Here is a 15175-nt window from a genome sequence, read left to right as displayed (position 1 = left end):
TTTGCTTCTGGTGGTCTCAGAGATCTACACTCTTTAATTATATATTGGTTCAGCAAAGAAAGCAAAGATCAGTGATTCTCAATCTTTTTTTACTCCAATGCCCCTTATTGCCCACAACAATATTTAACTTTTTTTTTTTTTTTTTTACTCATAAACCTACAAAATGTTTTAGAACCTTGCATAACAAGAATTACAAACTAATGTATTTTGGCTTAGAAATTGTACATTTGTTATAAAAATGGACAGCGGACCCTGATTGAGAATACTGATTTATATAGTTCTTTAGATGAAGTTTAGATAGTTTTCTTTAGAAGTTCTTGATGTTTCATTATAAATCATTATAAATGGGAGACTAAGTACATAGATGATTTGATTTTATGCAACTTACATAGGTGCTACTATTGTGTCAGGCTGACACTTGGAGCCTTTATTTTGTAATTAACGACATATTTATCTCATAGATCCCAGAACTTCCTCAATTAATAACAGTATTCAGCATAATCATTAAAACCAGATCCATTCATCTTCAGCTCACCGTTACTTGGTGAGAGCACTCCTTAAATGGTGAGACTGAGTTGCGGTGGTAGAGATTCTAACGCAGCAAACATCTGCCCTCGTTCTCTGGCTCCGTAACCCTTGCCTTAGTAACGCAGTTCTCTCTGGTCCATTTTGGCTATTAACATGAGAAAAAGGTTTTATCAGGAACATAGACAGATTTATGGAGTTAGCCTTGACTATTTCTTATGGATGGGAGCCCATTTTTTGCAAAGCTCTGGATATGAATAACGCAGGATGGTCGTGTTGCTCACTACACAAACATGTTTTTGGTGGTTGACATGTTTGAACCGCTGTCTTTTCTAGAAAAGGCATTTAGGCTATTTTGTAAAATACCTGATGCAAGCAAAATATAAGACAAGTAAAATACAAAATTTAGATCTCGAGTGCTGAGAAATAAGTTCCTTATAAATTCCACGCTCATTATATCTATCTTGATTGTTAGGTCAGGCTTTGGCTTTGTTAAATGATTGCCATAGATGGATGACCTTTGACCTTTAGCAATGGACTCTACATGTAATTGTGTTTATTGCAATAAACAACATCATTCAACATGACTGATGAAAGTGGTAAAGTCCCTCTGGAATATATTCTTCTACCGCAATCAAAGTCTCTCAAAACATGATTTTGATAAAATAATCATTTTATTTCTTGTACTAAACCACAATGTTTTGTCTCGTTTTGGGATCAACTAATATTCATGCATGTGTTCAACAGGTATTAAAGATGGTCCTAAATGAATTCCTAGCATTAGACCCAAATGTTTTTAAAGTAACGTGAAACATAATTTCAGCCAAGTGTGCGAATCATGTGCATTGCAAGAATTAAGACCATGTCACTCATTTTCATGCTCAGCAGAAAAAAAATAAGTTACAGACATGCATATTGAATGCTAATATGGCACCAAATACATGGCAGTACATCCTCATTCGTAAAGGAAAAGTTTTGTGTTTCAAGGGAAATGAATCTTGTATTAGTTTTTATTGCCTCTAATAATTTTGAATGATTTGGGATTTGTGCAGTGAAATAAATAAGAAAAGCTGTGTTTTTAGTGCGGCTCTGCTAAGCTACCCATGATTGAGAGGGGGTTCTCCACTCATGTGTGGTTGCCAAGTGTTCCCTATAACAATCCTCCCTTCCCACTAATCAAGACATTCATTTTATTACTATCTAGTGCAAAACATGCATATTAAACCCAAACACTCCAGATACAGACAGTCAGCAGAGATAAAGTGACCTGTTAATTTAGTTATGCTCTAAAAGATTTGAAGGAATATTCTAGATTAAAAGTTAGTTCTACTTAACTATAGTTCTAGACAAAATCCAAAATATACCATGACCAGAATTATTTATTTGAAGTATTACCTAAAATTTTAAATAATATTAAATTTCAAAATATTTGTTTTTTTTTTTTAGATGAGTTTTACAAGGGTTTTACATGCATATTCTCTTGAAATGTATTTTTTGTGCTTATTATAATTTCTAATATTATTTTTATTAAACCTTTTTAATAATAATAGCAAACAAATTGTGAAAACAATTATTTTACTTCATTAAGGAATGCAAATGAATAGACCACTTAATGTGTGTGTGTGTGTGTGTGTGTGTGTGTATGTATATATATACAGTATATATATATATATATATACACACACACACACATATATATATATTAGGGCTGTCAGTCGATTAAAATCTTTAATCTAATTAATTACAGGGTGCTGCATTTAATTAATCTAATTAATCACAAAATAAATTTCTCTGTGAAAATACCCCCCCAAAATAATGTAAAGCTATTATTGTGTAAAATGATTAGGCTACAACGTTCTTACATAAAGTATGCAACATAAAAGAAGATCATTTGAGAAATATTTTTTGTTTCATGCAATGAAAGTTACTGGTAACCAAAACAGCTTAGTTACCAACAGTTTTCAAAATACCTTATTTTGTATTTTTTGTTGTGCAAAAGAAAGTCATTCAGGGTTTGAAACAACATGAGAGTGAGTAGCCTAAATGATGACAGAATTTTTTTTCTTTATTTATTTATGTTTTTTTATTTTATTTTATTTTTTATTTTTAAATAAATGAAGCAGGTGGTGGTAAATCTCTTTATGAGTCGATTCGTTCAAACGGCTGATTCATTCATGAATGAAGTAAACGGCTCACTTTTTGAATAATTGATTCACACGATTCGTTTAAAATGGATTCACTCAGAAACTAAACACCGCTGTGTTGCTCGGAGGCGCACAACAATTCTGCTGTGACTATATAGGTAATATTTTCATTGGAAAAATTGGAAAAACAAAAACGCACAATATTAACTTCTTATTTCCTGAACTGTTGTTTAAAATCACATCTGCACATTGGCATGTCCGTTACCAAAGACAATATTTTCTCTCACAACCGACTACAGTATAAATGTGGAATAATATAGAAACACAACTATATACTAGTGTTTAATCAAAAGGAAAATTATGAAGAAATATCTAGTATTTGTGTGGTCAAGACAACTAAAAAAAATTGAACGTATTTACAGAAAAAGTACCCCCCTATGATGCAGTGTTTTCTAACAACTGGTGAGTGTCTCAATATCTTCTCAGTCCTTTAGTCTGCTTTCAGCTGGGCACAATGCCTCCTGATTGATCTGAGCTCCTGTCAGTCTCTCTCCTATGTTCCCACAGTACAGAAGAGAACGCATGGGCCATTTCTGTTAAAGAAGACACAAGCCTATCACTTTGATCTTTCACCATGTAAATACTAAAGATTTTGAATCCTTAAAGGGATAGTTCACCCAAAAATGAAAATTCTGTTATTAATTACTTACACTCATGTCGTACCAAACCCGCAAGACCTCCGTTCATCTTCAGAACACAAATTAAGATATTTTTGATTGAATCTGACAGCTTTCTGACCCTCCCATAGACCACAAGGGTCCTTGCACGATCAAGGTCCAGAAACGTAGCAAGGAGATCGGTGAAATAATCCATGTGACATCAGAGGTTCAACTGTAATTTTACAAAGCTACAAGAATACTTTTTGTGCACAAAAGAAAACTAAAGACTTTATTAAATTTTATTATCACAATTTTGGAGATATTTTGGCCATTTTGGGCGTATGCTGTTCTGTGTCAGCTGCACCATGCAGATACGTTTTCTACATTGTTTGTGCTTTGATTTAAATGAAAAAAAGTATCTGTGTGGTGCGGCTGACACAGAACAACATTCGCTATTTGCATTCAGACACTTGTACTGGTGGAGGTCTTACGGGTTTGGAACGATATGAGGGTAAGAAATGAATGACAGAATTTTCATTTTGGGGTGAACTATCCCTTTAACAAAACCTAGAATAATTTTGCAATTTTGTAAAACTTTAAATAGATATAGCACTATATATTTAACATTTTATCTCTGACAGTGTTCTCTATTATTTATTGGCCTAATATTAATCAACTTTCACCTTCACAGGATGCAGGTACTCTGCTCTCTGCAGGATGGTTTGGTCCCCCAACATCCCGTCCTGGTCCAGGGTTTCGGTCAGGTGGGCGATGTAGTTAGTGGCCAGGACCAGGACGTCCAGTTTGGAGAGTTTTGTGTCTGGAGGGACGGAGGGTAAAGCAGCCTGCAGGCTGTGGAAGGCTTGTCTAAGGTTCCGAACACGACTTCTCTCTCTCGCTGCATTCTCAGGAGAGTTTTGGGTCTTACATGCCCTGGATGGAGTTATCGGTCCAGACCTTACCTAACACAATAAAAAAGGAATGAAGGGAAAACTTCTTACTATGTTTTGTGAGCCTTTAGAGGTGGGTCCCACTTTATATTAGGCAAAACTGCTAATTATAAAAAAAGGGTTACACTTTATTTTACAGTACATGTACTTACAGTATTACAGTGTAATTAATTACCCAAGAAAGTACTGGTAACTACATGAGTTAAGGTTAGGTTCAAAACAATTTTCATGCTAATTTACTAGAAAATGTAAGTGCTATCCAAAAAAAGAAAAATTTTTAGGGACAATGTATTGTGTTCATGTGGGATTGCAAAACACTTTTGCTGCTACTGTGGTGGAATATGGGTAGGTTAGGAACAGCTTTAGTGTTATGGGTTAAGTCAACAGTGTAATTACAGATATATTTACTTTAATTACAGCCGTAATTATGTGCATGCATTTTTAAAATATAAGTATAAAGATTAATGGAGTGTGTTTTACAAGAAAATGCTATTTCAGTTTTTCTACTTAAAAATTTCATGTTTAATTCAATGTGTTTTCTGTTTTCTGTTTCTATTTGTAATTTGTAATTAAAATTTACTAGCAATTTCTAAATGAAAAATAGTTTCCACACTGTTTTTTAGTGTATAAAATTATACATTTTAATGTACATAAATTGTCTTTAAATATACTTAATATAAAGTGGTTTGGAAATCTTTTAAATGAGGTTCAAAAGAGACCACTAATGAAAAAGCTTCTATTCTGCCTTTTTTATTGTAATACAAATGTTTTTATTACAAATTATATTAACAGCAAAAATACTCAAAAGTGAAAAGTTACAAACTGTAAATATTTAATAGCTGTACAATGATTTTTTTCTAAAACCACTTATTACCACAATAACCCACTTCTTTGGCTCTCGTTGTGTTGCCGGCACTTCTTCCTTCACTTACCCACTTCTTTGGCTCTCGTTGTGTTGCCGGTTTCACGCATGGTTGTGTCCATCTCTGCATCCGCACACTCGTTCCTCCCATCTCCCTCCTCTTATGTGCCGTATCCTCTTCCAGCGCTCGCTCTGCCATGAGAACCACCAGCGAGACCACCGAACCAGAGTGTAAATGACAGCATTTGAGCGTTTCCTTCTAAATGCTTGAAGGGGTTCGGCCCTCTCCTCCACCAAAAGGCCCAATGTCCACGCCGCTCGGCTCCATCCCCTCCCTCTGCCTTATCTGGTGAGGTAATGTGGGGATCTTCAAGCGGTACGTTATCTCTCGCCCTGCCTCCCACGGGTGCTCACTGCCAAGGGAGCGGACTCAGGAGAGTTGCATGGCGTCCCCAGGCAGGTCGGCAATAGCGGAGGGTCTTGGGAAAGTAGAGAGGCCTCTCGCAGCTGCGGACCCACAGCAGACACAACCTTGACCCCTCGGCCTGCTGGGACGATGTGACCTAAACAATACAAGTTACTATGTCGGCTGTCAGCTTGATGGGTGTTGATCAGACTGCTTGGGACATGTTCGTCAAGGATATATGGATGAAGAGATGTGATGTTGTTGTGCGAAAACATGAAATATTACTGTTCGTTGGGAACTCTGATGTATACACGAACACAACAACAGGAATTAGAAGGACATGGCTATATAAAAAAATATTTGATAACACATCTGCTCTTTAACTGCTACTGGCTGACGAAACATCACATATTTAAAGAGAAAACAGGAAAATAGATCAAAGTTCCTCTGTACTTGCACAATTTATTGAACTATGCATTCAGAATTTCTAGTGACAGAAGTTTAAAAAAAATTCTGTCTAGTCTAATATTCAAAATACCAGCTACTTCTAAAAAGGAAATGTTATTGTTCAGAGGTTGCTCTCTTATAGCTCAAGATATATACACATATTCTCACATATATACCACACATATATATATATATATTGGTTTGATGTTATTTTCTTCCTTAGAGAAAATTATAACAGAATTAAATATGAAAAATTTGTTAACATGTATTAGAACATGAGGGCAATCACAAAACCTGGCAGAGCATGACCGGGTCACATTTCATCCCAAAATCAAACAAAATTATATTGTTCTAATTTTGTGTGTATTTTAGGACCATATATAAATATATACAATCCTGGGCAAAAAAAAAAAAAAGTTAAAAAGTTAGCAAGAATTAAGCAAATGCTCTTCCGTACTAATCCTCTTCCGTAAAATGCACTCTTAAATAGTCATTGTTGTCTGGAAAAAAAAAGACGATAAAACATGAGCTGCATGAATGCATCTCTACCACAGTGAAGCATGGAGGAAGATGTGTCATGATGGGGGGAGCCTTTTCACCTGCTGGTACTGGAGAGCTGCTTTATTGTGAGAAGTCAGTTAATGTTTGGAGTATAAGGGTATATTGCAAAATGGCTTGCTTCCCACGACTGAAAAATTGTTATCTAAAGAAGAATGATCAGACTTTTTTTCACTGCAAAGACAACCGAGAAGTGACTAGTAATTAGTGGTTAAAATTGTAAACGGACAAAATATTGTTAAGCAAAATATTTAGCTATTTTTGGCTTGGCCCATTTTCAAAAATATTTGTAATTACATTTATAATTAATTTATACTATGCAGTAAATGTGTGTACCTGGTATTCCCTTCATTATGGGGTCCAAACATCCCCACAAGGATAGAAATCCTTTTTTTTTTTTTTGGTCCCTATGAGGCAATAAGATTATAAATCATACAGAATGAAATTTTTTGAAAATGCTGAAAGTTTTCTGTGTTGGGTAGGTTTAGGGTTAGGGGATATTAAATAGTTTGTTCAGTATAAAAACCATTATGTCTATGGAATGTCCCCATAAAATATGGAAACCAGTGCGGATGTGTGACATGAATTGTGACTTTATTTTCAAAATATATAACACTTTATTAGGCTACATATTTTATTAATTACATATATTATATGAATACTGAGAATGTAATAAAACTTAAAAAAAAACTGCTTTGGGACAGGATTGTATCTACTTAATGTTTCATTGAAAATATCTTAATGACCCTTATAATATGTTTTATTTTCTTTGTAAAATGTAGCTTCTTGCTTTGTTTTCTTTATTTTGAGGTAAAATGTGGATTTTGGTAAATCTGAGTACTATGTGAGACTGTCTCACGCAGACATTGTGATCTCTTTTCTAACTCTAGGCAATTCTGACTATTTGTGTTTTTTTTTCTTTCGGGAAAACGTCTGAGAAGCAGGGGAGAGCCGCAAAACTCAACTCAGACATAAACAGTTGCAAGCGCATTTGTCGGCCATCGATTGCTCTGTGATCGACTGTCATGTCTTCATCCACACGCATTGGGAAACACATGGTGGCGAAGTGGCTCCATACAGAGTGCAGTTCGCCAGTAATCAGATGTGTTTTCTTAATAGTTACAGTCTAACAATATAAAATGTCGCAGGTACAGGCCCGGTTCTTCACCGAAAATACAAAGTGAGTATAATTGGTGTGCATAATACAAACAGATGAAACGTTTAGCTTAGCTAAATATGAGATATCCAGCTGATTTTGCTTAGTAGTATTCATAGTGTTTATATATTGCAAATCGTTTCTTTATAAGCTGTGCTCAAAATGATGTGGGTATTTACCAGTTACTTAAGATAAGCAGATGTAGACTGTGTTTGTAGGAGATGTAAGATGTTCTCCTCATGCTCTTCTCTGTAGGTATCTGATAGATGATGTTCCATTCTCCATCCCTGCTGCCTCGGAGGTGGTGGACCTCAGTGGTGTCATCAACAAACTGCTGGAAGCTAAGAATGGTCAGTTTGTTAACCATTCATTCTTTTGGATCACTTGTTTTCACCTTGTTATGTTGCAGCATATACTTGCCTACCATAACACTTACTAAAAAATCATTTTCAAAACATTGTGCAACTTAGAATCTAATAATAAGATTCTCGCAATTGATTTAAGGATACAGAAACGTCTTAATTCTTGACTTTCTCATTTCCTCAATGAAGTGACCATTGTCACTAAACGTATAGGATGGGTTGGGGTTTTATTGAAGTTAGGATGTTTCTGTAATACAGCCCCAGATTCTGACTTTTGGCGCAGCAGTGCTTTATTATATTTTCCTTCTGTTTGTCATTTAATTAAATTCACATCACTCATGTCTCTTTTTACAGATGGACACAAACATGTTGAGTTTGATTTCCTGGTTCGAGGTCAGTTTCTCCGCACCTCACTGGCCAATCACATGGAGACAGAGAACATCTCAACGGTAAGGCAATGCTTTTAATGTAGTCTCGCCAGCACACATCTATGGACTGCCTACAGACTCTGTTATGCATATTATGCACACAACAATTACACGCTCCAATCAAATTGCTTGACAGTAACATATTGTTTCAGTCAGACTATTTAAGACTGAATTTAAAGAATTAGTTAAACCAGAAAATTAAAATGATGTCATCATTTACTCACCCCCTTGTTGTTCAAATCTGTATGACTTCTGTTTATCTTTGGAACTCAAATTAAAATTTAGATTTAATATTGTCTCAACATTTTTACTAAATATTTATATTTCCAAACAAATGTTTCTTTCAACTGTCTCTTCATCAAAAATCCTAAAATAATAAAATAATAAGCAGGACTTCTGTTTTCAGTGTTGTTAATAATAAAATAAATATTTATTGAAAATCAAATAAGCATAATAGAATGATTTCTGTCTGATAACGTGACACTGAAGACTTAAGTAATCGCTGCCATAACAGGAATAAATTACATTTGAAAATGTATTACAGCTAAAAAAAAAAAAAAAAAAAATAAATAATCCATAGATTCAAATGGGGAAAAAAAAGACTCTGTAAAAGTAATCCATATGAAGTGGTGTAATTGTTTAACTCTTTTCAAGCTGTGTTTAATGGTTATACTGCTTAATCTGTTCAACATGCAAAAATATATTTGCAGTTTGGTTAAATGCTGATGTGTTTTGTGTGTGTGTGTTTACAGGAAGAAGTGGTGGAAATAGAGTATGTAGAGAAGTTCACAGCCCCGCAGCCAGAGGAGTGTATCATGCATGATGACTGGATCAGCTCCGTGGAGGCAGATTCTGAATGGTGCGATTCAATGCAAAAGTCAACATTAATTTGCTTGGACTGTTTTATGGCTGATATATAAAATGCTTTCCTCTGCCCGAATCCCAGGATCCTCACAGGCTCTTTTGATAAGACTGCACGGATTTGGTCTATGGAAGGGAAGGCAGTGATGACTGTGGCTGGACACACTGATGTTGTGAAGGATGTAGCCTGGGTGAAGAGAGGTTAGAATCTTTTCAGTATGAGATGCCTAATGAAATGTGTATGAATCTGATGAGTGTTAATCTGAGAGCTAATGATGCATGAGGTTTCTGAATTTGTCAGTTCTTTTTCTGTTTGATGGTTCTGTGGCTTCTAGATGGTCTGAGCTCTCTGCTCCTGACCGCATCTCTGGATCAAACAATCATGTTGTGGGAGTGGAATTCCGAACGGAACAAAGTGAAGGCCCGACACTGTTGCCGTGGACACGCAGGAAGTGTAGACACAGTTGCTGTCGACCCCCACCAGGACAAAGGTTTGTGTGTTTGCTACTCTTTCTGTCTGTCTTTTCTAATGTTAACCAAAACACCATCATACATTTAGTGTGCTAGACATACTGTATGTATGTCTCATGTTTTGTTTTCTTTTCAGTTTTGCAGTGGCTCATGGGACAAAATGCTTAAGATATGGTCAGCAGGTATGTTTTCTTCAGAACATTCAACGAGATGTTTAATTCAGAAAGACAAGATGAACATCCACCTTCAACAAAGAAAGCAATGAAATGATGTCAAGTAATTCTTTAGAAAAAAGCTGACTTGTATTATTGTTGTCCTCAGTGCCAACAGAGGAAGAGGATGAGATCGAGGAACCCAACAGGCCACGCAAAAAACAGAAAACAGAGCAGATGGGGCTCACGCGGGTTGGTATCTATGCATGTTCTTAACACAAGGACTCTTGTTATTAATTAACACTCTGCAGTTTTATAAATTCTTGTTATTCTGCTCTAGACTCCCCTCATGACTTTCTCTGGTCATAATGAGGCAGTGTCCTCTGTGCTCTGGATGGACGCTGAGGAGCTGTGCAGTGCATCATGGGATCACACCATCCGTCTATGGGATGCAGAGACTGGTGGACAGAAGAATACAATAGTGAGTGACACCAGTTCATCATAGAGCTTAGATTCTCTGCTTAGATATTTCCCGCCACCGTCCTCGGGCCGGGTCGGGTCGGGCCCTTGATAAAACACGTTACGTGTCATGCACAGCGTCTCGTCCACTCGCATTCGCAGTCTCGCACGCGTGACGCATCACACCTGCTGTGCGTGCATTACTATTCAGTAGCTTAAGTGCAACATGGAGCTTGAAGAAGCAAAGAAAAAAATTAAAACAGGAGAATTAACTTTGAGCAAGTTTGGAGGAAACATTTTAAACTAGTCGTGGGGAGTGACAACATATGTGTTGGCTTTGTCTCGTGCATAAAATGCGGCACGCTGCTCGCCTATGACAGCAAAAAAAAAAAAAAACGGTCTCAGGCCATCATTTTCTGTGTTCATCATTGTTCACGGTTTATTTTTTTTATTTTTTATTTTTTACGTTTCTTCATTCGGAATTTCAGAACCATTTACGATCCATTCAGTTATTTCTGAATAAACAAACAACGCAGTTTACATGCTTCTTCCTTGTTGTATTATTCATTAAGATAATAATTAATAAATGCACGCACAAATTATGAACTTGATAAATGTTACAGATATGTTTTACTATGCACAAACAAATGCCTTTCAACTTACATGTGCAAAATTCAGAATTAAATGAATGTGCTGCAATTTGTACAAAAAGAGTCTGTAGTAGCCTACGTGTTTTAGCCATTAAATAAGCACATTTAGTTTCAAGTTTTGTTATGAAGAAAGATTTTCTTTAAAGTGAATTGCGTTTAGTATAAATTGTATCTTAATTTTAATACATTTTTCATCAACCAATTGCCTGGATTTAATACATAAAAAGCAATATAGCAGACAATATAATAATGACATTGAGGCGCCGGCGCGCTGCGGTCACACTTACACCATTTGAAACTCACCGAATTTACAAATGCACATCTTGCTTGTTGCTCACACACATATTATGTTGAAATAACAATATGTTGAAGTAACATTATTAATAATCATTAATCTTTAAGAATATTTGATTGAGTGCTGAATGTTGTGCTTGTTCAATTTAATAAAATTAAAACTTTAATTATGATAATTAAAATAATTGAATATTTAATATTGAGTGGCCAATTTTTGCTCATTTATTAATAGTATTTATATAATATATGTATATATAACTGCGCAGCTCCCCCCTGTAGCCTAAATGATCTAGCACAGCAGCACCTGCATTAAAAAAAACATCTGGCGCCGCCCCTGGTTTTAACGGCCCACATATTAAAAATGGTCGGGTTTATATCGGGCTCGGGCTCATAATTACAGTGAACGTGTCGGGCCGGACCGGGCTCTGACACAACGTGCTCGGGCTCGGGTAGGGTCGGGCTTGATTTGTTGGGCCCGATCTAAGCTCTAGTTCATCACAGAAATATAGTAATAGATCTATTATATAAATTTTTTATGTTATTTATTTATTTATTTATTTATTTTCAAGAACATATTATAACATTTTTCATGTCTCTAGTGTCTGCATTGTGTCACAGATGTGGACAGGAAAGCATAATAAAATGTTATCTATTAACTTTTTTTAAATAATAACAATAATTTATTTGTTTTTGTTTCTAAATAGTTTATAAATAACATATTAAAGGTTACATGTGTTTTTTAAATTATTTATAAATATTCTTATTTACTTTTTACTTATAATGTAGTCTTTTTTACTTTTATTTATAAATAATAATTTGATTAATAATAATAATACAACTAATTATTTAAATAATTTTTGTAATAAAATTGTGATAGGTGGGGGTATGGACAAGTGAAGTGTGTAGTTTTTGCACCACTAGTGTCACCAAGCATAAAATAATGACTGTTTTCAGACTTGTTTCTGAAATTTGACGGACAAATGGAAAGTTCCTTAAAGGGATACTCCACCCCAAAATGAATAGTTTGTCATTATTCACTTACCCCCATGTCGTTCCAAACCTGTAAAAGCTCAATTCGTCTTCGGAACACAATTTAAGATATTTTGGATGAAAACCTGGAGGCCTGTGACTGCCAAGTAAATAAGTGTCAAGGTCCATAAAACGTATGAAAGTCGTCGTCAGAATACTCCATCTGCCGTCAGACGTGGATTCTGGGTTATATGAAGTGTGTATGTGTATGCTCTTCTATATCATCTACGCCACAAGGATGCGCTGTTTTATTTCAAATCAAAGCTAAATACACGTAGAAACAGTGCATCCTTGTGGCGTGGATGACACAGAAGAGCATATGGTGATATGGAGAGACACAGAGGAGACTGTTGACAAAGGATTTTTGAATAAAGTTGTTATTTTTGTTTTCTTCGCTTACAAAAAGTGTTCCCGTCGCTTCATATAACCCCGATTGCACATCTGATGGCAGATGGAGTATTCTGATGACGACTTTCATACCTTTTATGAACCTTGACACTGTTATTTACTTGGCAGTCTATGGGACAGTCTCAAGCCTCCAGATTTTCATCCAAAATATCTTAAATTGTGTTCCTAAAGACAAATGGAGCTTTTACGGGTTTGGAACGACATGGGGGTAAGTGATTAATGACAAACTTTAAATAGTTAACCTAAATTGTACACCATTGGTTTAGCCACTGTTGATCTGTTGGGCTGATCACAGTGTTTTCTGCTTACTATAAGTCTCTGCATATTAAGTTGGGTCAGGAGAATGTACTTTAGAAATGAAAAATATACACACATTACCTTTAGGGACTGTTGGGTTTACAGACTGATGTTTCTTTGCATTGCAGACGGGGAGTAAGGTTTTCAGCTGTATCTCATACTCTCCACTGTGTCGCCGTCTGGCCTCGGGCAGCACTGACAGACATGTGCGTCTGTGGGACCCGAGATCTAAAGGTGACTATCAGAGATCCCATATAATGATGCCCTTTCATACTAAGCTATTGTCATTGCTCATATCTTTCGTTTTGTCCAGACGGCTATCTAGTTCTCCTGTCTCTAACGTCCCATAACGGTTGGGTGACGGCAGTCAGGTGGTCTCCATCTCACGAGCATCAGCTGGTGTCAGGATCTCTAGATAATGTGGTCAAACTGTGGGACACAAGGAGGTGTGCGACTTACAGATACATTACAACCCAACACCATCCCGTTCCCACATGTCTGTCCCTAACAGTCCTGGTTTCTTCTTTACAGCTGTAAAGCTCCACTGTATGATCTTGCTGCCCATGAAGACAAAGTAATGTGCGTTGACTGGACAGAGAATGGGGGATGACAAACCATTAAAATATTTGTCTGTTTTACTAGCACTGGTAAATACGCCAAGAAATCAAATGGGTTGTTTCACATCAAAATGAATATTCTGTGCGACAGACATTTTAATTGTAGACAAACTTTGATGTTGGCTTGGAAGTTTGAAATACTTCCAAAAATGTTAATAACACACTGATTCAACACACTGCTAGCATGATTTAAGTTCTAAGTTTCATGTTGTATTGCATGATTTAGCAGGCTGCTATAATGTTTCTAGCATGATTTTACACTGTTAACATGTTTTAGCACATTGCTAGTATGGCATTTTCTAGCATGATTAAATATACTGATACATGTTTTAACATGAGTTAACATTTTAAACAAATTTATTTTTGAATGAAAGGCTGGTAATGCTTCTATTTAGACTGACACAACCATTCACATTTTCTTCAGTGTGATGTATTTTTTTATTTTATTTTTATAGAGACATCACACTACGATAAAATGTGCTCTAGAATGCCAATGTCTCGTCTCCTTAAGATATTAATAACGCTGCCAATTTCTATAGCCACAATAAAATTATTTGTTGGTTTGCACACCTAAAAATCGTTTATGGTAAAATCCCCAGAATATGTTATTTTGAAAATGTTTAAATTAGCCATAGTACAAGGCAGTGGTTCTCAACCAGGGTCCTCAACAAATTCCCAGAAAATTGTTTACGATTTATTTTTAACATGATCTTAATTAATTTTAATAACACTAATATTGAAGTGACATCATATTTTTGAGTTTATTTGTTTTTATTACAACCAGAGGTACTTGTAAGCTTTTAAATGTTGTCTTGGATAAAGAGGATAAAAAAGGTTGAGAACCACTAGTCTCTAAGGATTTGTCCTGTACCTACTTCCTGTTTCAATAGAAAATCCATCAACAACACGGTAAAGAAAACTGTATGTTGAACCATTTCATGGAGTCTTTAACAATGAGTAAACTTGAAGGATATTTCTGTGGATTTATCACGATTTCTTTTTCTTTGTCTGCTTTCGCCTCTAGCTGATTTTGAGTGGAGGAGCAGATAACAAACTCTACACATACAGATACTCGGCATGTGTCTCGGATGCAGGAGCGTAGAACAGTCTTCTCTGGTGCCTGTTGTCATTTTACTTTGGAAACGTCGTGGGAACATAAGCAACATCAACTTTTACTTTATAGACCAGCTACAAACATACAACAAAGCCTTACGAGAGACAAACACATAGTTCATGAACAAATTTCTGTGCAAATCACGTGTAAAGCTATTCTTATGTGCATTGTCACATTCAGTTCATTGGAGTGCTTTACATATGAATGAAGGGTTTCAAGGATCATTTGCTCTAATTTGATGAGCTTCTGTTCAGTGAATTAAACCTAATTGTCTCATCCAACCTCATTAAATTCTACACATTACATAACAGTAATACAAATAATCA

General features: G+C 35.8%; 2 protein-coding genes across 2 annotated transcripts; one reads left to right on the top strand and one right to left on the bottom strand.

The window, feature by feature from the left end:
* Nucleotides 1–3116: 3116 nt before the first annotated feature.
* tcf23 (transcription factor 23) lies at nt 3117–5696 on the bottom strand. The gene is made up of 3 exons (XM_019103151.2): nt 5211–5696; nt 4012–4290; nt 3117–3262 (listed from the first exon to the last, which is right to left on the bottom strand). Exons 1-3 carry the CDS (start codon nt 5337–5339, stop codon nt 3152–3154), a joined length of 519 nt encoding a protein of 172 aa, XP_018958696.1. The 5' UTR covers nt 5340–5696; the 3' UTR covers nt 3117–3151.
* Nucleotides 5697–7563: 1867 nt separating this feature from the next.
* wdr12 (WD repeat domain 12) lies at nt 7564–15131 on the top strand. Its single transcript, XM_042755009.1, has 13 exons — nt 7564–7731; nt 7963–8057; nt 8424–8518; nt 9250–9356; nt 9444–9559; nt 9694–9857; nt 9966–10011; nt 10151–10233; nt 10322–10462; nt 13247–13352; nt 13432–13564; nt 13650–13722; nt 14760–15131. Exons 1-13 carry the CDS (start codon nt 7691–7693, stop codon nt 14835–14837), a joined length of 1278 nt encoding a protein of 425 aa, XP_042610943.1. The 5' UTR covers nt 7564–7690; the 3' UTR covers nt 14838–15131.
* Nucleotides 15132–15175: the final 44 nt, after the last annotated feature.

This window comes from Cyprinus carpio, unplaced genomic scaffold (genome assembly GCF_018340385.1).
Source record: "Cyprinus carpio isolate SPL01 unplaced genomic scaffold, ASM1834038v1 S000006625, whole genome shotgun sequence".
In the NCBI taxonomy this organism is placed as follows: domain Eukaryota; kingdom Metazoa; phylum Chordata; class Actinopteri; order Cypriniformes; family Cyprinidae; genus Cyprinus; species Cyprinus carpio.
Note: the sequence above shows the minus strand (reverse complement) of the source record. Positions and strands in the feature narration are given on the sequence as shown.